Source organism: Solanum lycopersicum, chromosome 10 (assembly GCF_036512215.1).
Source record: "Solanum lycopersicum chromosome 10, SLM_r2.1".
Taxonomy (NCBI): domain Eukaryota; kingdom Viridiplantae; phylum Streptophyta; class Magnoliopsida; order Solanales; family Solanaceae; genus Solanum; species Solanum lycopersicum.
Window position 1 is genome coordinate 60,088,872 of NC_090809.1, and position 25,868 is coordinate 60,114,739.

The 25,868-nt window shown below is 31.5% G+C and overlaps 4 protein-coding genes across 4 annotated transcripts; 3 read left to right on the forward strand and 1 right to left on the reverse strand.

Annotated features, from left to right (window-relative positions):
- The first annotated feature begins 1,216 nt into the window (after nucleotides 1–1,216).
- Nucleotides 1,217–2,305, forward strand: LOC104644425 (uncharacterized). The gene has a single exon (XM_010314100.1). It carries the CDS (start codon nucleotides 1,217–1,219, stop codon nucleotides 2,303–2,305), a length of 1,089 nt encoding a protein of 362 aa, XP_010312402.1.
- Nucleotides 2,306–4,251: 1,946 nt separating this feature from the next.
- Nucleotides 4,252–11,259, reverse strand: LOC101254959 (villin-2-like). The gene is made up of 23 exons (XM_026027961.2): nucleotides 11,087–11,259; nucleotides 10,594–10,683; nucleotides 10,284–10,383; nucleotides 10,125–10,193; nucleotides 9,803–10,039; nucleotides 9,539–9,716; nucleotides 9,254–9,386; nucleotides 8,874–9,033; nucleotides 8,663–8,810; nucleotides 8,478–8,578; nucleotides 8,239–8,397; nucleotides 8,093–8,161; nucleotides 7,947–8,015; nucleotides 7,727–7,864; nucleotides 7,134–7,262; nucleotides 6,856–7,003; nucleotides 6,745–6,755; nucleotides 6,518–6,658; nucleotides 6,301–6,426; nucleotides 6,063–6,125; nucleotides 5,620–5,866; nucleotides 4,831–5,024; nucleotides 4,252–4,745 (listed from the first exon to the last, which is right to left on the reverse strand). The coding sequence occupies exons 2-23, from the start codon at nucleotides 10,647–10,649 to the stop codon at nucleotides 4,632–4,634; spliced, it is 2,790 nt and encodes a 929-aa protein (XP_025883746.1). The 5' UTR covers nucleotides 10,650–10,683; nucleotides 11,087–11,259; the 3' UTR covers nucleotides 4,252–4,631.
- A 3,145-nt stretch (nucleotides 11,260–14,404) lies between these two features.
- Nucleotides 14,405–17,828, forward strand: LOC101255254 (triacylglycerol lipase SDP1-like). Its single transcript, XM_010313793.4, has 3 exons — nucleotides 14,405–16,382; nucleotides 16,519–16,662; nucleotides 16,854–17,828. Exons 1-3 carry the CDS (start codon nucleotides 14,946–14,948, stop codon nucleotides 17,751–17,753), a joined length of 2,481 nt encoding a protein of 826 aa, XP_010312095.1. The 5' UTR covers nucleotides 14,405–14,945; the 3' UTR covers nucleotides 17,754–17,828.
- A 5,425-nt stretch (nucleotides 17,829–23,253) lies between these two features.
- LOC101250262 (probable calcium-binding protein CML36) lies at nucleotides 23,254–24,616 on the forward strand. The gene has a single exon (XM_004249201.5). The coding sequence runs from the start codon at nucleotides 23,712–23,714 to the stop codon at nucleotides 24,429–24,431; it is 720 nt and encodes a 239-aa protein (XP_004249249.1). The 5' UTR covers nucleotides 23,254–23,711; the 3' UTR covers nucleotides 24,432–24,616.
- The last annotated feature ends 1,252 nt before the right edge of the window (nucleotides 24,617–25,868 follow it).

Sequence of the window (25,868 nt, forward strand, 5' to 3'; positions counted from 1 at the left end):
ATATAAATTCATAAAATTTAAATTCTTAATATAATTCAACTCTCTATATACACGTTTATTTAACAGCAATAACCAATAAATATTTAAAAATTCATTTTTGTTCACTACTTTTAAAATCTCACACATCAATACCCATATTTGTATAATTTAAAATCCCCCCCCCCCCCACCGCTCTCATGTTTGCTGCCCTATTTTGCTCATTTAAAGACAATATTATTTCATTTTCCTCCTTTTTTTCCCCTTAGAATTACACTTTTTCTTTTTCTCTTTCCCAAAAGTTTCACTTTTATTTTTTCCTTTTTGTTGATCATCGAAAACCAACATCTATAGGCTTTAAAAAGTCTTTTATTTTGGTCTAAAAAAATGTTATCTTTGATTATAATAAAAGAGAAAGTATTGAAATATTTTTATATAAATTATTTATTTTATTCATAAATTTTTTAAAATATCAAAAACATTATTTTATTTATTTAATCAGAATTTAGTACATTGTAAGAAGTCTCAAATTCTTGTGGAGCATGAGACTAAAAAGTCAAGAAAATCCAATACTGTAGAGAATTTAGAAGTGTATTTCACTCATGTTATAAGTTTGAGAGTGTATCTAAGTTTAATTAATGATATAAATGAATATTTTTAGAGTTGTCAATAGTTTGAAGATGAAACTAATAATTTATAGCCGAGTTCAGTACATATTATTTTCTATGTTGATATTCATTCTCTCGATTTTAAATTTCTTCAATGAAAAATCCTTTTAAAAGTACCACCACCACCACCATAACAACATACTTAATAAAATTTTATAAATAAAGTCTAAGAAGGATAGAACGTAGGCAGAACTTATCACTATCTCAAAAAAATAAAAAAATTGTATAAAGAAGATCCCCGACTCAAGTGAAGAATTAGAAAACAGTGGAGAAAATATATAAAATAACAACGAAACAATACAAAGTCTACGAAAAGAAAGATCCATTTAAAAGCACTTTTTTTAAAAACACGATACATAAATTTAAATTTAATTATACAGATATCAAACATCGACAGAAAAAAAAATATTAACAGAGTAACAACTCCTCTGAACTCTTGTAATCCTTCATCTTCCCCATACACAAAAACAGCTACAAAAAAGCCAAAAACAGAGTGCTCAGAAACACACACATATATAGCCAAAAAAAGTAACCTCTCCACTGAGTGTCTGTGTGTAAGAAAGTGAGAAATAATGGGATTTAAAGCAATGGGTTTCTTCTTCATTTTATTCCCAGAAGATGAATCCACCATTATCACCAAAAACAAGCAAAAAAACAATCTTTCTCCATTGAAATACATCAACACTCTGTTTATAGCTCAATTTATAATCTCAATTTGTGTTTTTCTCATTTTCATCACTTTTCTCCTCTTTACTGTTTCCACTTTTGAACCATCTTCTAGATTCAAACTTCAAAATTCAAAATCCCCATCATATCAGCAACATGCATTGCAAGGAATGGGTACTCTGTTCAGAAAAGGAACAAGATCCATGAGTGATTTAATTGTAGCTCATGTAATTGAATCCGTCACTGTTCAAGAACTGAAATTGTTCATAAAACTCATTTACAGGTCCAAAATCAGCTCAAAATCCGACATTTTGTTCGTTTTCCCCAAAAAATCCGTTCTTTTTGAGAACACCATTGTTGAAGAAAACACCTCGTTCTTCAAACTCATCAATGCCTACGAATACAACTCCACCATTTTCGACTCGACCCATAATAAAGCAAAGGCAAGTGAAGAACCCATCTGGGGTCGCAAAAAACAGAGCAATTTCATTGACGAAGAAGCTGAATCAATTCAATTGAGTTACGGGTCAGTTATCGGGTTTTACGCCGATGAACTTGACCCGGAAAATTCATTATCCGGGTTTATGGATCATGTTCCAATGAATTTAAGAAGATGGGCTTGTTATCCAATGTTATTCGGTCGAATAAAAAGAAATTTCAATCGTATAATATTAGTGAATGTGAAAGAAATTTTCTTACTCGGTGATTCACCGAGTCGAATCAAGAACCTGAGTTTGAATCAAACTCAAGTTCTTGTTTTTCGAAGAAAAAACTTCGAAAAAACTCATAAAAAACAGGTAAGCGCTGAAATCATCATGGGTGGATTAAGAGGAATTCGAAGATTATCGAATGCAATGTTAATCAAAATCATTCAAGAATCGATGCAACAAAAGAAGAAGAACTCGATTAACGAGTCAGTTCTGTTCAATCAAGTCATTAGAAATGAGTTTATGATGAAGAATGTTGAGTTGATTTTGAGCAGAGTCAATTATTGATCTGAGTTCACTAACATCAAGTTCTTTATTAGAATCGAAATTTTCTATTATTAGTCGTGGAAATAGTAATGTTGATATTAATTATGTTTTTAAGAAGTATTTAAGTTCATAGTGATCGTTAATTAGTAGTTAAATTAGTTTTAAAAAAACGTTAATTATAGGATTATGTACTTTGTATTAATTGTTCATAATAGAATTTGGTCAATTATGTTATGAAAATTTTCTTGATGAGATCGAAATTACTTTCTAATTATTTAGGTATCAAAATGATATGATTTGTAGTGATTGATTGTCGTGTAAATAATAATGTAATAGTAAATGTTACATGGATCATTTGCGCAAAGTTATGTATATCTAGAGGCGGGGTTGGGTTTAATTGTATTTGCTACGTCAAATTATATATGATGTTTAGATAAAATTGAGTGAGATTGAAGATTAATTTGAAAGAATTAACCGTTAAGTTCTAGTTAGGAGTAAAATACTATACAAAATGAAAGTATATTCATTTTTTCCTTGAGATATCTCGAAACACGATAATTGATTAAATCGATATTAGAACTACGAGAACGATAATAAATCAATTTTTTTAAAGCGATTCACCATAAATTATAAAGAGCAAGAGACAATACGTGATAAGCTTTTATATAATGTAAATAAATGCTGAATTTCTTTGGTGAATATAAGAGTAAATAATGCATATTAGGGGTTGTAGTATGAATTTTTTTTCAAAAAGATTATTAAAGATTTACGATGATAAATCATGTGATTTAGTTCGATACAAAATCATTAATCGAGCTTGTGTCATTCTTAAAGGTAACAGCCAATAAGGTTGTTGTGTCAATTTATGATTTTAGCAATCATCAATAGCAAAGTCAAACAAAAGGAGTATTTTATATATTTATAATTTAAGATTAGAAAATCTAAACATAATGTTATTTTATATGAAATTAAAATTAGATAAATAAATTAAAACGGGTAGAATATATCATCGGAACCATCATGTGATTTTTACCAAATTTTCAAAGCGTGTTTCAACTCCTTTTGACAAACTCCATAAAAGCAGTAACGTGATCATTTCATTCTTTTGCACTTTCATTACATGATATATAATTAACTATACAACTTCTTTTGCCAGCTTTTTTTTCCAGCCAGCCAAGCATACAAGTGTTGCTCAACATTTAAGAATACCTACGATAATATATTTTGTGTAATATGTCAGATTAAAATCTAATAAAAATAGAATATATGTAGATTTTATTTTTATAGCTTAAAAGTAAAGAAATCATTTTTGATAAATCCTAAAAAGAAAAAGTTTCAAGCAATATGACAAAAGAAATAACGAAAATGAAAAGTCAAGATAAAAAAACTTTAAAATGCATGAAATGATTCACTTAATATGTATTAATACTTTTATCTATAATTCGAAATAAAGTATTTATATTTAAAAATATCACATAAATTGAAACGACCGAGGTAATATCTATTTTTCAAAGCTAAGGCCAATCAGTGTCTATGTTTTTAAAAATTACAAATAGTTGACTACTATTCTTTTTTAATAAATAGCAGTATATATATAACATTAATAATAGACGGATAAATCTTAGCACTGATCACGGCACGTCAATCTATAGATCTCTTCACAATATTCAAATTTGCCAAACATAAGTTTTTTTTAAGATAATATTTATTCGTATTAGGTGTTTATATATATATATATTTACGTATTAATTAAGTTTTCGTATGTATTTATTTGCTTTTAATATAAACGTTTTATGTAGCAATATTTGACTGAGAACAAAGTATTTTTTTTAAAAAAATTGAAACTTGTATAATAAAACAAGCCGTAAACATTTATATGATTATAAATCATCTTGTAAACGATGAAATGAAAAGTGCTAGATATATATAAGTTTCATTAGTTTGACACATTAGGGTCAAACACTCGATCAACTTGCAAAATCTTTCAATTATCAACTTAGTTAATTACAATAAATACACTTTAGTTGAACCAAAGAATTAGTCTTCACACTTTTAGCTACAACCTTGGAAGGCGAATTCACGTTCAGAATGAGTTTGATCTTATTATATATCTTTTTTCATATGTATAGATAGTTTGAATTGGAATCAATATATTTCGTTAAACCAACAAACTGATGACCATAGCAAAGTGCAGATACTTGAAAGATGATCATTTTTTGCTCTACTGGAATAATGAAAAGCAAAACTATAAGTAAATCCAGGCATCATGTACCTCAATCCACGACGAAAAATCACATCAACAACATATGTTGATATGCAAGATTTTGGAATATTTGTCGTTCGTGTACTAAAACAGATCAACCTTCTTTTTGTGCACGTCTTGCTTCCATTTTGGGACCTTGTAAAATGCTTCTTTAGTCATTCCTAGTACAGATTCGAATTCCTCATCCGAAAGATAAGCCTGAAAAAAATGTTCATGATTCGAGATGATGAGGAAAAGAAGAATGTGCTTTTTCATTAGAATGAATGATACTCGAGCTACAAACCTCTCTTCGTTTAGTATCAATGCCAGTAGCAGGATTTTCCGACTTAGCCTTCAGCTGCTCATAACTGAACACCTCGTCTGGTGGTTTCAGGTCCGAGTCCTCTTCATTAGTCTCTGCTGCGTGCTCAGATACCTCGTTCTCCTGATGTTCTGAACGTTCTTCGGATTCTTTAAACCGAGCATGCTTTGTCCTAGCTGAAAAAAAACATAAAAGTACCAAGTTGAAACCATGTTGATTCACTTCAAATGTTTGCAATGATATTCACTCTAAGTAATCACTAACATGTTACAATCATAGAGAGAGACGCAGACACATTGTAGACATCGAGATTTTGTAGGACTCTACAAGACGAGCCAAATCTCTGTTACGATTTTTAGAGGCTACTCTATCCTATATCCTAGCTCACGCCTATATTAAAGTAACATATTCCTTCAATTAAGGGGATTCTCAAAATCTCATAAGCTCCAGCGATATTCAAAAAGAGATCAAGATATCAAATACTGTTTTTGTCAAAGTCATCGCTTGACGTTCCCAACGATCAAGCAATGTACATCGCAAGAAGATTTAAGGGAGGAACAGAATTGTAGTCACAAATATTCATCAACAACATTTCTGTTTCATCGTATTTTATTTGTGTTTGCAGTTTGTTTTTCATCACTATAAAATTTGTTGCAAACACGCTTAATAACCTTAACCTGTATGTCTCACGAGTACAAACGCTTCCATAGCAAACACGACATCTCTTCATAATTTCACACGACAAATACCAGAACAAGCGAAGTTTTGTACCAGTTGGGCTAGCTGATGGACTTCTACTTGATTGGAGAGAAGATCCACGCGAATTTGACTGTTTCATTTCCTCTGTAAGAACATTAGACAATGCAGCTACTGCAGCTGCTCTTTGTGAACTCTGACTTGCTCCGGTAGGCTTTGGAACAGAACTAGCTTTCGCAGCAGACGATGAAGTAAATGCAGAGTTTAAAGCAGCTAATGCTGAGGCTCTTTGAGTTGGTCCATCTTGATTTGTTCTATGATTCTGAAATATAGAGTACAAGGTCTAAACTTCTTGAATAACTAATGAAGTCTTGTATTATGAAACTCGGTTGATGAAACGAAAAGCTACTGTCAAACAACTAATATATGATATGGAAAACAACGCCTCATTCTTGCACCATTGTATGATTCATGTAACTTAGATGAGATTATAGTAATGGAAAAACAAGATCAATTACCTCGGAAGCATGACCAAATCCAAAGAGTATCATAACCTTCTTTTGGAATGAGTTTCCGTGTGCCTGATTAAACACGCAAGTCAGAGTGTTAAAAGTTGCTGAAATGACTAATGAGTTTCACTTATTATTTTTTCGATATGTCTCTCGTGAGGTTGACAAATGCAGCTCTACATCTTATCTTCCAAGTTTCATACCAAATTTAAACGATATAACGAGAGAGAGAGCTTTAGTCACTTACAGTAGCTTTTACAGGATCCCATGAGAAAAATGTTGTAAAGAAGCATGGTTCATTTCCTTCTGTGACTTTATACAATGGAACATAAGAGGATAACCCTTCCAAAGATGTAGCCAGCTCTACATATTTCTGTGATCAACTTCTTTGATTACTCGAGCAAAAATGAAAATGAACAAGTACTTTCAATGTATGAGATACATATGACACTAACTAGTATTACCTGTCCAATTTCAAAAGCACTTTGCTTTTCTTTGGAGTCTGTTGATTGACCAACCCAAACGAAAACTTCAGCATGTGTGTCGAGAACCATGACATCCTCAGTCAACAAATCATCTTGAGTGAAGTTATAGATTTCTTCAACCTGTTATTTTAATAGAAAACATTAACCTATTTGATATACACAACCAGAAATTTTAATTAGTTTTAACTGAATTCTCTAGATATTACCTCGAATTTTCCTGGACATCCACGAGTTAACATGAAATCATTTGATAAAGACAATTAGAAGAGAAAAATTTCCTCATTCGGGATAAATATCGAAGGGTGAGAAGGAAGTACCTCTAGTAACAGAACAAGAGAACAAGTGAGGTTCCCTGGTGGCTTCAGGAGCTAATTTGTTGCTGGTATAATCTTGTTTTTCTCCAATACCAAGCCAGAAAGCTGAGCTTTCTGTTCCTTCCTTAGTGTGTTTCACGGTCACTCCGGGCTGAGTTTGTGAATAAAACACACCAAACAAAATTAGCCTAATGCAGCATAAACTAGGATAAACACAGGGTATGTTAGTTGGGATAACAGTGACAAAGAGCGCCTTTTTTCTACTTCGATAAACGCCTCACCTTCAAGAATTCCACAATCTTTGCTGCTAAGTTCTGTTGCTCATGGGTACTTTGCTTTCCATGCCAAATGAATACTGAAGAGCTAGATTGCAGAAGAAAACACTCGTAAGTGTTCAGTGAAGTTGCCACCTGTTAATTTAGAAATCGAGGTTGTAAAATTCTATTTTGGAAACTTTACAACAAAGTTCATAGTAGCTTTGGACATAATGAAAACAGCAACTTAGACTTTAGCGTGACAGTACGGAGAAATGGAAACTATACTTAAGAACAAAGTTTAACATAAATTTTCAATTAAACTATCAGACAGCTTCAATATATATTGAAAAGAATCCTAAATTACATCCCTGGACAGATGTTTACGTAATCCATAAGAACAACTCTCTGAGACTCTTTCAACATAGAACAAAAGCTACCTATCTATCTAGTCATAGTCTGACAACATTTTCAAGAGACGACTAGAAGGATCTCATAACGTAGCTTTTGCAGCATGACTAAATTGGAAAGATAGTGTAGAAAAAAGAAAAAGATTATCAGGCACTGACAACTTAATATCCAAAGAGCGGAAAACTTAAAGGGTCGATAAGCATGCATACAACATCGACTTGAACTGCTTTGTTGTTATGACTAGAAGTTCCAGATATCCTGAAAAGGCCAACAGTATCAGAAGCATAGGTTTCATCATTCAAGCCATTTTCTTCAATATGATTTTTATAGCCAGAGCTTAATCCACCCTGAAAAAAGGAAAGAAACTTGTCTTGGTTATTCTATACGTTAAACACAAAAATAGCCTCTATGTGACATATGGAGAGATACCTTAAGGACCAGCATGGGCTGGAATATTGCAACAAATTGTGGTGGTTCTTTGCCTTGGTATACCCGACCCTGGATGATGTAGATATCAAAATTAAGCTTCATTTTGAGTTTTTGACTGAAAAACAGTCATCGAAAAAAAGTAATACCAGCACAGGTCTCCCTTTAAGTGAATTGCACATTGTGCTAGCCAATTGTGCAGCCATTTTTCGATCCTCCTGAATCCACAATAATAATTCAATTAAGAAAATTCTATAAAGACGCATTTGACCCTTATATGCAAGGACATTCGTACCTCGATGCTATCCTCTCCAATCCACCAACATAAGTAATAATCTTCTTTTCGTTCGTGAGAATGGTATGTGTAGAGAACTATGTAGCAATCTCCACCGTAGAATTTACCAATGTCTTCTTTGGGTATCTGAGTCTTTGCACTGCCATCGATACGCCAAACCTGACAAATTTTACATTTTCAGTGAAGACTGAGCTGGCCAAATTATGACATAGAAAACATTCTGATGATCAGATTCAGACCTCTATCTTTCCACCTTCTTCAAGCAAAGGCGGGACTTCTTCATCGACAGAAGTACTTTTGCTAGCAGCTTTGACAGCAGCACCTTGTTGCTTCACCAACGCTGAAAGGGCTCAACATGGACAAAGTTAAAACTAAACTCAAACCAGAAACACACAAAATCTTCACTCTCTCATAATAACTCTACCTGCTACTTTTCCTCGTCCGTCCTCAGGGGCAGGTGTTGATCCTGATGGCCAAGAGTCAAAATTGGACTTAAATGAATGTGTCTCATAGCCTTGAATAATCCGGATAATACGTGTTGACTTGGGTCTATTTTGATTGGCAAGATATTCCTGAAAATTATTGAGTCATTCAGAAATGAGAAACTATACCACACAAGAACATGGATGATCTACCTCTGCTGTTTGAATGGTACTTTTCCTCTCCTCGAGCTGAGTATGACGGCCTACCCAAGTGAAAACCTCGGAACCACAGTCCAAAATATAGCATTTATCATTTTCCAAGATGGATTTTGTAAGTTCACCATCCAACTGATTGACCTGACCATCAGTAATGCTGCAAAAGAGGACATAATTCGCCTTTAGCACCAACAACAGCAAAAGGTTGATATACAAAATTCAGTTACAAGTATCAACCCCGAGGACCATCCATTGAAAGACGTTACGTCCAGCAATACATGGTCTCTCAAGGATATCAAGAGAACTTTTATATGGAGTATCATAAACACGAGAAACTGCTTGACACTGGTGATTACTGGTAAACGATTCAACATTACCTATAAAGTTGAGCAGTAGTTCTCTCAGGAACTATATCATCATCGGTAGCAACCTTTTTGCTAATTGGAGCGAAGCCACCAAACAGAACCCAAAATGATCCAGAATCTGACTCAGCTTGCAAATTTCCATCATCTGAATTATGCAATAGGGAAAGAGTTGTAAAATTCTAGAGGAAGAATTAATTCAATAAATATGGCATGTCTCATAGTAGTTACATAGCAATTCTGTTCAAAGCATTAGCTGAATTGCACAATGTTGCATTTTACTCTGTGGCCTCGACTTACCAATAATTGCAACGTCACACACACCGTCATGATACTTCTCCTTCAATATCTGAGTAACTTCTAATGCTTTAGCCCTCTCCTGGATATTGGAGTTTGCACCATTAAACTGATATATTTTGTCTTCAGTGTCTAGAAGGAACACGTCATCATGGTTTAGCGATGATCGAGAAAAAGGGACCTGACAAAAATCTAAGCTCAATATTATCTTCAATCACAGCTGAAGAAGTTACATACATTTCCAAATGAACTCAAGTGCTTCTGTACCTGCTTCATTCTAACAACTCGTTTACCGTTGCAGACATACAACCTCGTTTCAAATACTTCCTCCTCCGGTTTCTTGAATCCAGATGCAACACCTCCTTCTAATGGTATGATGCACGGTTTAAAGTATGACAAGAATTTGTCCGATTCATGACCTTGGATTTCCCTATGCTGTACTGCTCGTCCTCCAAGAATCGCGTCAAGCTCAACTGTTTTGATAGCTGCAGTTCCTGCTTCATCCTAGCATAGTACCCAAACTTCTAGAAAATGAAAAAAAGGGAACAACATGGTTGAGCGACTGCCAAAACTACGAAACGATTCTTACCTGACTAGTATCCTTTCCAAGCCAGAAATGTATATCATGCCAATAAGCTCCTCCTCTGCCAGAAGTTGTCTGCGATAAGATAAAAAACAGAATCGTTTTCAAAACATTGTAACTTATTTCCTCCCAAGATAAAAAAAGGAATAGAAGAATATAACGTACCTGCAAGACGATATACGAATCACCTGAGTAGAATTTACCATGTTCAAATTTTGGCACAGGAACTGGTTGGAAATTCTCTATTCTCCAAATTTCAGTTCCTCTGAGTAGAGTTAAGTTTAACATTTTATTGAAATTTCACCGCCAAGTTCTGCAGTAGCAACGGAAACAAAAACAAAAACAAAAACAAAAGCACACTAACAGGATCACAGTTACTGATACATGCTCTATTGAGTTTCCATTCATTTAACCATTCAGTAAGATGAAGTGATGAAATATCAAACTAATCAAATTACTCGGAACCAAAGGATACGGTTTCTGTCCTGTACCCTGAAATGCAGGTTCCAAATCTTTCACAGAGACAGACATTTTTGCAAAAATTTTCCTGTCTAAGCAAAAGCAACTGCACACAAGTATGTAAAAGTGTGACATTACACATCACATACATATTTATTTGAAAAAATTCTTATTAGATGCCTCGGATCACGAGCCAAAAGGTGCATTAGATGGAAGAAAATCACTCTTCTAGTGAAACTACAACTGACATTCTACGTCGATTGTATCCTTCCATCCTCCAACGCACCTCATTTCACCCCCTAATTCTCACCTTCCCATATATATAAATACTTTTACCATAATAAATATTCATAAGAAAATCACATATTTATGAGGAAATTAAAACATCTTCCATTCGTATCAAACACATCCTAAATGTTGAGTTTTTGTTGATAGAGCGAAGAAAACAACTAAAACGGAGAAAATGTTATGTATTTAGAGAATCATCAAAACAGAATTGATGAACGCACCTCCTGTTGTGATCTTTCTGCAGAATTTTCTTCTTTTTTTCGATTCCGAAATTCTTTCATCAGATTTGATAATTCATATGATGATACAATACAATGTACATGTAAATTTTTTTATCTGAAAAAAAAAATTATGATGGAGAAAAAATGATAAAACTTCTCCCTTGTAATGTTTGTTTCACTATTTTCTTTTTCTTCGGATCATACTTACTACATATAATTTATTATATCCATGCAATTATTATTATTATGAAATCAAACTCCTTTTATTTGGATTCTTCAAATCTAAGTCCTGATTCTTTTTTATAGGTTTGGTGATCGAGCCACGTTTTGTCCACTTTCGACTCATTAATTCCTGCTACCTCTTAATAGCGGTCAGTTTGCACTCACCTAGACTATTTTTCGTCTGTCGTTAAAATTGACACGTACCTCAATTAATTTCACGGATTTACAAAAATTGAGTAATTTTTATGGCATAATACATAAATTTGACTGACATTGTATGTCTTTTAACTTTCGATATGTACAAGTAGACACTTAAACTTGCATAAAATTAACCAAATAAACACATTCGTCCCATGTGGTATCCTTTAACTTGACTTCAAATCATATTTATGTCCTTCAACTTTGGGTGTGGACAAATAGACGCTTAAACTTGTATAAAGTTGAACTAATAGACACATATGTCCTACATGTCATTATTTGTCCTACGTGGTGTTCTACGTGTATTATTTCACGTAGGACTCATGTGTCTACTTGTTCAACTTTATACAAGTTTAAGTTTTAGTTATGCATACCCAAAGTTGAAGGACATAAATATAAAATGAGATCAAGTTAAATGGCACATTTATATTATGCTTTGTTTATTATGTCACGGATAATGTATGTGTTTGGTTGTTCAGTTTTATACAAAATTAAATATTCACTTGTGCTCGGACAATGTTAGTGGGTATAGATGTCATTTGCCATTTTAAAAGGTATATGATAATGTGTTATGCCTTTTTCCGTATTGAGAACTCAGTTGTTATATACTTGGAATAAAGAGAGTAATATATACTATTTAAAAAACTATCTAAAAAAATATATTCCTATAAAAATTGCAATAATTAACAATTTAAAATATCAAAAATCATATAAAAGAAATTAAATGTCTCCAAAAATCATTGTATCTAATTTTGTTTTAAATTCGTAGTGGGAAAATTTACTTCTCTGTGATAAGAGAAGTTTCCAAAAAAGTTTTAAGTTAAAATCTTCACTTTTTTTTAACTACCTAACTACGTAAGAACCTTCTAGATAATTTCCATAAAACTTTGTCTAAAGTAAAGATTAATTACTACATGCTATTTTCTATAAATTTCATATTAAAAAGTTACCAAAATTTGTTACTCCATAACCTTTTCTACATAGAATAACGTATGTGTATATACATATTAGTTGTTATATATATATAACAGCCCTAGCTAGCTATTTCCATTACATAATTTTTACTTCAATCAACATTAACAATGGCTGCATGTATTTCCTCATTAGGTCATGATCAATGTTCTTCCATCGATAAACTTTTCAAAGAGCGATACAACAGAATTTAAAGGCAGAGGAATTGGCTAGTCAAATTGGGAACATTGCTTTGTATAATTCATTCGATAGATTTGCAGATACACCATTTGCTAGAGCATCAAAGGGTCAACATAGAGGAGGAAAAATTGATGATATTATTGTTATAGTTGCTTATACACAATAAATAATAATTGAATTTTGATGTAGTAAAAAAAAAATTTGGAATGTTTTAGTCACATTTATTATGAAACACAAGATGTAATATGCAAACTTTATTATGTGGTGTAAATGCTATATTTAAGACAAGTTACGTACGATTTTGTAAAATTTAATCTTTTAGGTGATTGATCATAAAAAAAATCTTAAAATCCTCAGTTTATGAGATGGAATCGTCTAAAATTATATAAGAAAACAATAATGTATTCTCTCGATATATATCAATGTGACACTTTTTTCAAGAATTGTCATATGATTGGTTGCAAGTTGCAACTAAAAATTATACTTGTCCCAATTAATCGAAAAAATTTATGATGTTTGAGGTACAAGTATGAGGTGGCATACAAAAATTATATGATTCTCCTTTCATAATTTGACAAATGGATAAATAATTTTAAAACTATAAAATCTAGCCTAATTCATCATATACTTCTAACATTTGGTATTATGTTTCTATCCTATATTAGTTATCTACGTTACTAAAAATAATTATTAAAAAATTATTTATCGATTAACAAAATTAAACTATCATTTTTTAATTTCTTTACCCTAGCAATTATTCTTTTTGAAAGTAATTTGTGAAGTTGTAAAAACATAAATATCTTAAAGAGTAATTTAGTAAATTATCACTTTTATAATAATTTTTAAAGAATGTTTAAAAAAGGTAAAATAACTAATACAAAAGGAGCATAAAATCAATTTTCTTTTCCTCTTCAATACTTTCATAATTTTCAGAATTTTTATCTCTATTTATTTTTTAACAAATGAATATTATGAATTATCAAAACAATAAAGAAAATAAATTACTAATTTTAGGACATTCTATTTTTATGTTGAAGATTGGAGAAATAATGCACAAAAAAAGATAATAAATTACTAATTTTAGGATATTATAATTTTTATTATGTAAGAAATATTTAAACTTTACATTTTTACAAAGTACTCTACGTATATAAGGTAGGATAGAGAAGTGAAAAGAAATATGAAAAAATTATAAGGTGTGAACCTACAAAATTAATTAAATCTATTAAAATAATCCCTTACACAATTATGACACGATATGCCTTAGACACGATAAAAAATTTCCAAATAATTTATACTTCTTCCATACACTTGTTCTTCTATGTGAATTACTTGCAAGTAATAAACAGTAGCCAATGAAAAAGATGGTAGCATTAATGAAAACTTATACTCATCTCTATGTCAACATATTAACATGGCTAAAAGAAGAAAAGAAAAAAATAATAATATTGTCCTTTTGCTAAATATGTAACAAACTTTGGAAAATGTTCAATCTCGATAATGACACTAATCTCGCTATATTTAGATTTGTGTTGAAATGAATGATATTAGGGCTAACAAAAGCATTTCATATTTGTAGGACTCGAACTCAAAATTTGTATTGACTCATTATTTTTATATTTACACTGAAAAGATTAATATTAAAACAAACAGAAGACATTTCATATCCGAAAAATTCAAACTCAAAACTTATAGATAAAGAATGAATTACTACTTATAGACTGACGATACACCAAACTTTAGCTCATTGTTGAAATATAAAAAATGATTTCAAGTTTCAATAATAGTGTGTCTATCCATATTTCCAATAGATGACACATATAGTCCCATATGGACTGTCTTACCATTCCCAATCTCAATTATTTGTTAAATAAACCCATACAACATGCCATTCATGCACTGTCAATTTATTTTATTTCATTTTTGTCATTTTTCCCTGTTGTTTCTAGGACCCTTTTGAACATTTATTTAGTTAGTATGATCAAAATTGAATCTTGAAGTGAAATTCTTAATCTTTTTACATTGAAGTATGAACTCAGTAACCATGGGAAGTGTTTTAAATCATGCTGTTTCCTAGGCCCCTTTTGGATATTGATTTGGTTGGTATGATCAAAATTGAATCTTGAAGTGAAATTCTCAATCTTTTTATCTCTTTTTGAGATATTTGAACTCTAATAGAGCACATGTTTGAGTGTTTTAGTTCTTGATTCCATATGATTTTGCCTAAATTTTGTGAGTAGTTTTCTTCATTTTCATAATCTTAGTAGTTGTTTACAATCATTAAGTTATGGATATAAGTAATGAGGCTAGAGTTGAGTTCTTCTCCATAGGACCTTCTTCAATTGTAGGTCGAACAATAGCCTTTCGAGTCTTGTTTTGCAAATCAATATCGCGGTTGAGGCGTAGTATTTTTCATTTCATGATGTATTACTTGTACAAGATCAAGAATTGTCTGTCACACTATTTAACACCTTTGATCAAATGGTTTCACCCGCGTAATCCACAAGGGATACTAGTGTTAGTAACACTTCTAGCCTTCTTGTTGAGGCGATATACGTATGTTAAAATCAGGGCTGATATGGTTTATAAGAGGAAATTTTGGAGGAATATGACGAAATCTGCATTAACTTATGAGGAATGGGCTCATGCTGCGAAAATGTTGGAGAAAGACACACCTAAAATGAATGAGGCAGAGTTTTATGATGAAGAGTTGGTTGTAAATAAACTTCAAGAACTTCAACATCGTCGTAATGAAGGATCTTTAAGAGACATTATGTTCTTTATGAGGGCTGATCTTGTGAGAAATCTTGGTAATATGTGTAATCCACAGCTTCATAAGGGTAGGCTTCATGTGCCTAAACTTATTAAGGAGTATATTGATGAGGTTTCAACTCAGTTGATAATGGTATGTGATTCTGATTCAGATGAGATTTTGTTGGAGGAGAAGCTTGCTTTTATGCATGAAACAAGACATGCTTTTGGTAGGACAGCATTGCTTTTAAGCGGGGGCGCGTCTTTGGGAGCTTTTCATGTTGGTGTGGTTAAGACATTGGTTGAGCACAAGCTTATGCCAAGGATAATTGCTGGTTCGAGTGTTGGATCGATTATGTGTTCTGTAGTTGCAACTCGGTCTTGGCCTGAGCTGCAGAGTTTTTTTGAGGATTCTTGGCATGTATTGCAACCGTTTGAACAGATGGGTGGAATTCTTACTGTTTTCAGGAGGATCATGAGACAAGGAGCTGTACATGAGATTAGGCAGTTGCAGGTGATGTTACGCCATCTCACGAATAATCTTACTTTCCAAGAAGCTTACGACATGACTGGTCGAGTTCTAGGGATTACTGTTTGCTCCCCTAGAAAACATGAACCTCCTAGATGTTTAAACTACTTGACTTCACCTCATGTTGTTATATGGAGCGCTGTGACTGCTTCTTGCGCTTTTCCTGGGCTATTTGAAGCTCAAGAACTGATGGCAAAGGATAGAAGTGGAAATCTTGTTCCTTATCATCCACCATTTCATTTGGAACCTGATCAGGCTGCAGCTTCTGGTTCATCTGCTCGTCGATGGAGAGATGGTAGCTTGGAGGTCGATCTACCTATGATGCAGCTAAAAGAACTCTTCAATGTAAACCACTTTATCGTGAGCCAGGCGAATCCACATATCGCTCCTTTACTCAGGATCAAAGAGTTTGTAAGAGCTTATGGAGGCAACTTTGCTGCCAAGGTATGATTTTGGTTCTTGATACTTTCTGTAATCTTTGAACTTGTTTGTTCTACATACTCCCGAGATTATGTTTGTGTCTTTAGAACACGGAGAATTTACGTGGAAAAATGTAACGATAAGTATTTGGTTTATGCAGCTTGCTCATCTTTCTGAGATGGAAGTGAAGCACAGATGCAATCAGGTACTAGAACTTGGTTTTCCCTTGAGGGGATTAGCCAAGCTATTTGCTCAAGATTGGGAAGGCGATGTCACCGTTGTAATGCCAGCCACTCTTGCTCAGGTATGTCCATGAGATTCTAGCGGCAAAGCCAGGAGTTTCGCCAAGAAGTAATTTTTTGACCTGTTTATGCAGAGTATCATTTTCTATATAATTTTCTGACAGAGGGTGGTTATACGCGACTGAATGAGACCTGATAAACATCATGTTTATAATTTGGCTTCATAACTGACTATTTGCCCAAATGTTTCCAGTACTTGAAGATCATACAGAATCCCTCTACTTTGGAGGTTCAAAAAGCAGCAAATCAAGGGAGGAGATGCACTTGGGAGAAACTATCAGCCATTAAGGCAAATTGTGGAATTGAGCTTGCTCTCGATGAGTGTGTAGCAATACTCAACCATATGCGTAGACTAAAAAGGAGCGCGGAGAGAGCAGCTGCTTCTTCACAAGGTATGTCAAGCAGCACAGTCAAACTCAATGCTTCTAGACGTATTCCTTCTTGGAACTGCATTGCGCGTGAGAACTCAACAGGCTCCCTCGAAGAAGAATTTCACGCGGATGCTTCTTCCTCTCTTCATCATCACAATGCTGGTCGAAACTGGCGTTGTAATAACAAGAATACAGCACTTGATCATCATGGTAGTGACAGTGAGTCTGAAAGCGCGGATAATAATTCTTGGACAAGATCAGGTGGTCCATTGATGAGGACAACATCAGCTGATAAGTTTATCGACTATGTACAAAACTTGGAAATGCATCCTTCACAACGATCGAGCAGAGGACTGAGTGTTGACCTCAACAATGTTGTAGTCAGGGAGCCTCTTTCTCCGAGTCCACGAGTCACAACACCTGATAGGAGATCAGATACAGAATTTGATCAAAGAGACATCAGAATCATCGTCGCTGAAGGTGATTTACTACAGAGTGAGAGGACTAACAATGGGATTGTATTCAATGTAGTAAGGAGAGGAGACTTAACTCCATCAAACAGGAGTCTTGATTCAGAAAACAACAGTTGCTTTCATGATCCAGTGGCCGAATGCGTGCAACTCGAAAATCCTGACAAGGATATGGATATAAGTTCAGCATCAGAAGATGGAGAAACAGAAAATGCAGTACTAAATGTAGTAACAGAAAATCAAATCATATAAGATATGGCATGTTGTACCCTTATACTATCAGTGCAGTTTAACCGGTTATTACTCTATTTTTTTATCAGGTTATCATATCAAGTCTCATATCTGTCGTTGTAGATCAACTTAACCTGATATCGTAAAAAGTTCTTTCGAAGTCAACACACAGAATATTATTGACTAATGGTAGTGCCCATCTCTGCTGTCAAAGGCTACATATGCTTTGACAATTTTTTGGGGGGAATAATGTAGTTGGATTTGTGGTTGTCTTTTTAGGTATTATGTTGACAAATATGTTTGTGGATGTTAAAACTAGACAATGTATTTAAATCGGCATAATACATATATTGGACTCTAAACTTGATTTCAAATTTTAACTTGATCTCCAACTTTCATAATGCACAAACAGACACCTTAACTATCCAACTTTTAAAAAAATACACATGAGTCCTACATGACACAATACACGTAAGACACCACGTAGGATAAAAAATGACATGTAAGATGACATGTGTGTCTATTTGTTCAACTTTATACAAGTTTAAGTGCCTACTTGTGCACACCGAAAGTTGAAGGACATAAATGTAATTCAAAATCAAATTAGAGGGCATATTTACATATTATACTTATTTAAATCTATTATAGTCCACTTATTGTGATGTTTATGCATATACTTTCTCATTGGAAAAGTTGTGTGGCTAGTGCTGTTGTTGGAAGTAATTGCATGTACTTATTGTCTGCCATTCAAAGTGTTTGTGACTACACTTTAAATCATAGACAAAAGATTTTCAAAAATAATGCATTTTCGGAAGATTCAAGATAGGTATAATAATATTTTAAAATGTTCGAGCAATATTAAAAAATAACTTATTACATGTATGATAGTCAACGAATCATAGTAACTATATGTTAAATAAAGATGATTGCACACATTAGAGTTCTAAGAAATGCCAGAAGTTGGGAAATATTATATATTAAAATGAGTTGCTTACTTCCATTTACGTTATAAAGGGTTATGTTCACTCACTTCCTCGTTTAAGAAAAGATATTAGAAATTATTTTTAGCACGTGACTTTTAAATTTTGATCCAAAATGTAATCGATTAAAAATTTTGAATCGATCTTTGAATATAGACTTATGATTCTTGACTTAGTAACAAATTAGATACATCTTTTGTACCCAAAGTGACAAAATAGAAAATTTATTGTAAAAGAAAATGAAATTTTCAATACTTAGTGCATCCAAAATGGACTAGCTAATTAACAAGCAATTTCAAGAAAGTTGAATTTCAACAAAAGCCAAGGCAAAAAATTATGGTCTAATAATTAATAGAGGAAAATCCAACATCCTCAGCACACAAAATAGGAATCTCCACATAAAAATTGAATAATTTTCTTACTAATGTCTTATAAACATAATATATAGTATTTAATTAACTAACATGGGTTCTTGTGGGGCATTTGGCCTTCTAGATACCCATGAACTTTTGATTGAAATTTTAATAAAGAATACTATTGTAAGCTACAATAATGATGTAAAATAGTTCGTATCGTAGTCAGAATTTTCATTAAAAGATAAGTAATATAAATGGAAGTTAGTAGCAATTATTCCTTAATCGTTAAACAAAAACTTTACCATTAAGCTAGAAATAGAGGTATACCAAATTGAATTGAAAAGTGAATCAAATCATAAATCGAGTCAAATCGGAAAAAAATTCGACTAATGATTTGATTTGATATTGAAAAAAATAAAAATATTTGGGTTAGGTTGATTTAAAAAAAAAAATCAACCCGAAACCAAATCAAGACGGCGTTATATATATAATTTTATAGTTTTATTTGATACATAAAAATATTTACTTTGACATAATTTTTTAAATATTTCTTATACTTTTTAATAATTTTTATCTTTTAATATATTATTTCAAATTTAAAACTTAGAATTCTGAACGGTCGAATAGATATTACACTTCATAGATGTTGGTAATTATAATAAAACTTAAATCAGAATCAAATTGATACTAACACAAAAAGGAAATCAACTCAACACTAAAAATGACAATAATATTGAATATTTGTTCTTTAAATTTTATATCGATTTAGATAAATAAAATACATAATCTCATTTTAATTTCCTTTTATATTTTTCATGTAATTAATACTAATTAAACATATTTTAGCATAATTTAGTTACTTTTAAACTATGATCATTTTTAGTATGACTTATTAATTTGCAATATTTGTTTTACGTGGTTTCATTATTATTCGTTTTTGTTATTAATCATATTAGATTTTGTGTTATATTCTTGAAAAATACCTTACATAGTTTTATTTTGATAGAACTAAAAAAATATTTCAACAAGCAAATTATATGTATCGTATGAATATTTTATCAAAAAAACCCTAAAAAATCCGAAAAATATGGTGGGATGATCTCGACCTCTCCTTAGAGACGACAAATTGGGTGTGTTACACATTTGTGAGTCAAAATTGACACATCTAGTCAAAGCACAGTTTTCTATTTTAATAAATTAGTTAATTATAAACATTAGCTACGGAATTTTCGATAAAATAAAACTGCAAAAATCCAATCATCCACATAAAAAAGTAATATCCTTATTTGCTGCCAGAAAACATTCACTTCTTAACAAATTAAGTAATTTTCTTAATTGCAAATCACAATGGTCCACGTTTATTAAGCGTATTATTTTAATACACAAAATATCTCACGTTCATATAAATTTAAAAAAAAATTATACCGCTAAAAATGTTATATAGATCATATACTTAATAATTCAAATATAAATTATTATCGATATAACCATAACATCTCTTTCTTTCATATTTTCCTTTTCACGTTTGGCATACCTGTTGAACTTCTTCCTGTTCTTTCAATTTAAAGTGAAGATAAAACTTGAAGTAAGTTTTTTCGATTATTCTTTTATTACCTTTCCTCCTTTTCTCTCGATTGATCCCGATAATATGTTGAAAAATCGAAATCAGCTGAAAAAATTCTCGATCTATGCCGATAATGTTTTTTGATTTGCTTTATTTACTCACTTTTGGCGTGTGGTTTGTCATACATATGATTTCTAAGATATTCTATTTCGTAACTAATTTATTTCTGAGATATTCTGTTTTGTTTTTTTATTATCATGTATTTTTTTTGTGTGTGTGTAATTGATTTTTAACTGATTTTTAGCTAAAACCTATGGATGAAACTAAAATAAATCTTAAATCGTTCTTTGATCTATTCAAATTATATATCTTTAAAATCTATAATAAGTTTATATTCCTCTTATAAATAATTTGTGATGAGAAGGAAATATGTGAATGATAGCAAAATATAATTATTTATGGCTGTAAAATATAAATTAATTAACTTTTATTATGCTTACAGCTTTAAAGGATATTTCATACATTTTGATTTAAAAAGTTGTTTATCAGCACTTATTTGCCAAACACATCAACAACTTTTTTTTTAACTTCGGCACTTTTATCCAAACATAACAACTTATTTTTAAATAAGTTTCAGCACTTTCAAATATATTTTTTTAAACTATTTTTATTAAGTCCATCCAAACGGACCCTTAATAATTCAAATATAAATGATTATTTTGAGGCTCCCCTTTGTGTCTCCGTTCATTGTACTGCTTTTTTTAAAAAATAAAATTATATTATGGAAGCTAGAAAAAGGTAGAAATATATATTTTTTTAATTCTATTGAATTTATATTTTCAAGTTCAATTTAGGACCACATTATTATTATTATTATTATTAGGAAAAATGCAGTCTTTTTATATCAGGTTAATATATAGTGCCAAAATTTTGACATGCTGTTAACAGTGATCTAAAGCCTTTTTCTCTGTGTGCCAATTATATCTGTTGGCTAAAAGATAACAAAAGGAAATAAATAAATAAATGAAGTTGCATGTGATGGCAAAACTTGGACTATTTTTTTTTTAATTTAATCATTCACATGCACTCTTTTTTTTTCAAAATTAAATAATAAAAATTTAGTGAATAAACTCAAAAGGGGTTAGTGAACACTTAATCTAGATTATAAAATAGTTGTGATTTTTTGATTATCTTAATTATAAGGGTCCCTATTTATGACTATAATGTAGAGATCAAGAAGCTGGTGCAATGTACATAGAAGAAATTTTTTATGAAAATTGTATTTTATAAGATCATTTTTCATGCACATTTAATTTTTTTTTTCGAATCCAGAATATATTAGGTATATATTGTGTTTCTTTCATGTAACTCACACAATATAGGTTGATCAAAAGTTATAACAACTCTTTTTATTTTTTCTGATTTAATTGTATGGTGTGTCAAGATTATTAACTATGAATATTTGCATCAAATAAACGTATTAGAGCAGTGGCAGAACCATATATAGTTGAGAGGGAAAAGTTAAACTGTGTAACTAGAGCAAAAATATTTTTTAGTGATGTATATAGATTACATATTGACATTCTTTGATTTCTACTCGATTTTACCTTTTTGTATTTTGAAACCTCTTAATCGAAGTTCTGGCTCCACTGTTGTACTAGAGGATAAAATAGATTATATCAAAAAAGTTTTAATTAATTTCCAAATTCAAATTTGATTTTTATATTTAAAAGATGTAGATAATCGCATTATCTCATCAACATCAGAGACACGAAACTAGAATTTGCACTTCAACATTTAATAAATTTTTAATATGAAGATAATATCGGGTTTTAGCACAATATGAATGGAAAAAGAAAAGAGAAGAGAAAAATAAAAAAAAATAAAGGAATCAATTTTGGAGGGAAAATAAAAAGTTATTTCTTTCATATTGATAGAAGAAAAGAAATTGTTGTCGACATATTAGAAACACTTCTTTTGTTTCTTAAAGGGTTAAGAAGGAGGTGTTCCTCACGCCGTCGCTCACATTGTTTTTCTCTTATAAATTAATTTAGGATGTTAGTTAAATAACAGAATTAATTTTGGCGCAACGAAATTTATACGTTTACTGTTAAAAATGACTATAAAAAGGAGATCTTTTTTGTTTTTTCAAACACTGAAAATTTTACTGTATGATCTCTTGTTACTGTTCTTACGTTCGCTGAAATTACTAAGTTTGAGAAGTAAGTTTAGATTTTTTTCATCATTATCACAAATGACTTTTGAAATTCCAACAAATTGCTATTTTATAAATCAAAGAAGGTGAAAATGACATCAAATCATAATGTCTTTTATATCTATGATGATCAATACAAATGATTACAATCCCTCGAATATGAGTTAAACCCCAAAACTCTATGTTCAGTTAGTGCTAAATTTAGACTTTTTTTTGAACCATGTACACATTAGAGTACTCATTCAATTCACATTTGAGTTTCTTTGCTGAAAAATAGATTATACACCAATAAAATTTGACTTTTCTCTTAAAATAAAATAAAAAAAGCCAACATATAATTAAAATAAAGGATAGAAAAAATATCCACAAAAATTATGACGAGATAAATACTTCTTCATTCTTTATTTAAACATCTCAAATTATCTTTATTAAATAACTTTTTCTTACACCTATTAAGATAAAAGATGAAAATATAAAGAAAAAAAAAAGCAAACATAAATTGAATAGACCAAACAAAATAACTTTTTTGATTAATCATTCTTAATTAATCAAAAACTTTGATTGAAATTTTACTCAATACAAAGTTGCCTCCTTTAGATTTTTTTTTTAAAAATCAAATAACGTGACGTCTTGTCATGTAATATTTATTATTTTTCATTAATAATATGTATCAAATAATTCTGTTCATTAATATAATGAATCTAAAATCATCAGAATTTTAAAGCCCCTTTGTTTAACTAGATTTTAATACGAATATTGAATATCGAATATCGAAGTAACGGTGAAAAGTAAAGGAAGCGAATAAATGGAACCTTATTTTCTGTTATCATTCATTCACTCTAGGAAATTTCCTGGAAGCTCACTATGGCTTGCTACTTCCTTCTCCCATTTAACCTCCTCTCCTTCCTCTCGCCTTCTTCACCATTCTCCATTTCTCTGTCCTTTTTACTCTCCAAATTCATCACCATGAAACTCATTACCGATCTCCCCAAAAAGCTCTTCAAATCCAAAAAAAAACGATCCATTTCCAGATCCGAAAATACTTCATTCGGGTCCGTAACCACCTCCTCCTCCTCTTCCGGGTCCGTAACCACTCCGACAAGTGTATTACCCAGTACTAATACTCAATGGCCGTCTGAAATCTCCGCCGAAGTTTACTCCGAACTGGTACAAGCCTTTCAAATGATCGACGGAGACGGCGACGGGAAAATACACAAGGAGGAACTCTCGGCGATTTTGACTCGAGTAGGATCGGATCCTCCAACCGAGGAAGAACTAGTACAGTTGCTTAATGAAGTAGATGTGAACGGAGATGGATGTATTAGTTTACAGGAATTCGGAGCTATAAGCTCGGCGTTCGGACCGCCGTCGTGTGATTCCGAGATGAGAGATACGTTTGAGTTTTTCGACGCTAATCACGACGGGAAGATCACGGCGGAGGAGCTGTTTAACGTGTTTAGAACGATCGGAGATGGGCGGTGCACGTTAGAGGAGTGTCGGCGTATGATAAGAGGTGTTGATAAAAATGGAGATGGATTCGTATGCTTTGAGGACTTTAGTCTTATGATGGAACAGCAGAGATAATCGTTGGATCAAAATTTTTGCTTGTGATTCCTGAAAAAAAATTAGTCTTTTTATTTTATTTTTGGGGAAAAAATGATGTGATTATTTAATAACTTGGATTAATTAGAAGAATGATCATGCCAATATTGTGTATAACAAATTTATGGACTCAGATTCTGATTAATTTCAGTGTAGTGTTTTCATTATTTTTGGATTGAGTCAGTATTTATTATCATAAGATTCAATACATAAATGAATAATTAAATCTACGAAATAATTAAAAGTATTTTAAAATGATTCGATTTGAAATAACCAAATAGGTGTTGTTTTAGCAATAAAAACAAAATGATTACCGCGAAATTCAAGATAATATTTACTCTTATTTTTTATTATCCTGATTTAAGTGAAAAAATTGAAATTTTTTAGAGTTGATAAAATTTTTTTCTTTAATTGTAGTTTGATTATGTTTTAAAATAATTTAAGTCGTTATTATTGTAATTTATAATACTTTTTATGTATTTTTTCAAATGAATATAAAGCTTCTATTTATGAATTCACGATTTGATACATAAATTGAAACATAGAGAGTAATTATTTTCAATTATATCAATGTGGAAGGAAGTTGCTTTTGTTAGAAAGTGTTTTACGTCTAATATAAAACTTGTCATCTCAAATTTAAATTTATTCAAACTCTAATGTGAATGTTGATTCAAAAAGAAAAACTTAATAAATACTAATTACTTTGTATTTTTTTTTCATTGAACGTGAAAAAAGACGTAAAAAGTATTTAAAATTTGTTAGGACCGGAAATAAGCAAGTGTAAACGCGGAAGCTAGCAAAACAAACCTCGAAAGACCACGAGTAAGAAGACAACGAGAAATATACCAAAAGACACAAAGATTTAACGTGGTTCGGTCAATCGACCTACGTCCACAAAGGAGATACGCAATCCACTATAAACATGAGAGTATAAAATACAGAGGGAAACAACCTCAACCAATTCACTCGGAATACATGAGAGGTTCACAAATTCTCCCTCTAACCAAAACTCTCAAAGCCCTTAAAACTACATTGTGAATGCTAATTAAGTTAGAAGGAACATGCCTCTATTTATAGAGTCCTAAACCTTTTCCTATCAAAAAAAGAATAGTCAATTCAAAACCTTTTCACCTATTTATGGTAAGAAATCAGGGCAAATAAAACCTAATAAAATTGTCGTGTGCCATAATACTATTTTCTCAGTTCATACAGCCAATAGAAAATTCAGCAAAATAATTAATTTTGTAGTTATAAATTGACATCTAACCAACCAATGTCTTTTTTCTCTAAAAACGATAATAAAGTAATGTGGAAATATTTTTCCATTTTGTGTTCTATTATTAACTTAAACTTCCTCGAAATTTCTCAATGCAAATGGCAACTAAAAAGATAGCTTTTTATTTGTATTTATTTTTTTCC

Excerpts from the sequence above, each read along its gene's own strand:
- LOC104644425 (XM_010314100.1), top strand. The coding sequence starts at position 1,217 with ATGGGATTTAAAGCAATGGGTTTCTTCTTCATTTTATTCCCAGAAGAT.
- LOC101254959 (XM_026027961.2), bottom strand. The coding sequence starts at position 10,649 with ATGTCTGTCTCTGTGAAAGATTTGGAACCTGCATTTCAGGGTACAGGA. Across the intron at positions 8,579-8,662 it reads CGGACGAGGAAAAGTAGCAG|CGTTGGTGAAGCAACAAGGT; the intron begins GTAGAGTTATTA and ends GAGCCCTTTCAG. Across the intron at positions 7,865-7,946 it reads AGCCCATGCTGGTCCTTAAG|GGTGGATTAAGCTCTGGCTA; the intron begins GTATCTCTCCAT and ends TCCTTTTTTCAG.
- LOC101255254 (XM_010313793.4), top strand. The coding sequence starts at position 14,946 with ATGGATATAAGTAATGAGGCTAGAGTTGAGTTCTTCTCCATAGGACCT. Across the intron at positions 16,383-16,518 it reads GAGGCAACTTTGCTGCCAAG|CTTGCTCATCTTTCTGAGAT; the intron begins GTATGATTTTGG and ends TGGTTTATGCAG. Across the intron at positions 16,663-16,853 it reads TGCCAGCCACTCTTGCTCAG|TACTTGAAGATCATACAGAA; the intron begins GTATGTCCATGA and ends AAATGTTTCCAG.
- LOC101250262 (XM_004249201.5), top strand. The coding sequence starts at position 23,712 with ATGGCTTGCTACTTCCTTCTCCCATTTAACCTCCTCTCCTTCCTCTCG.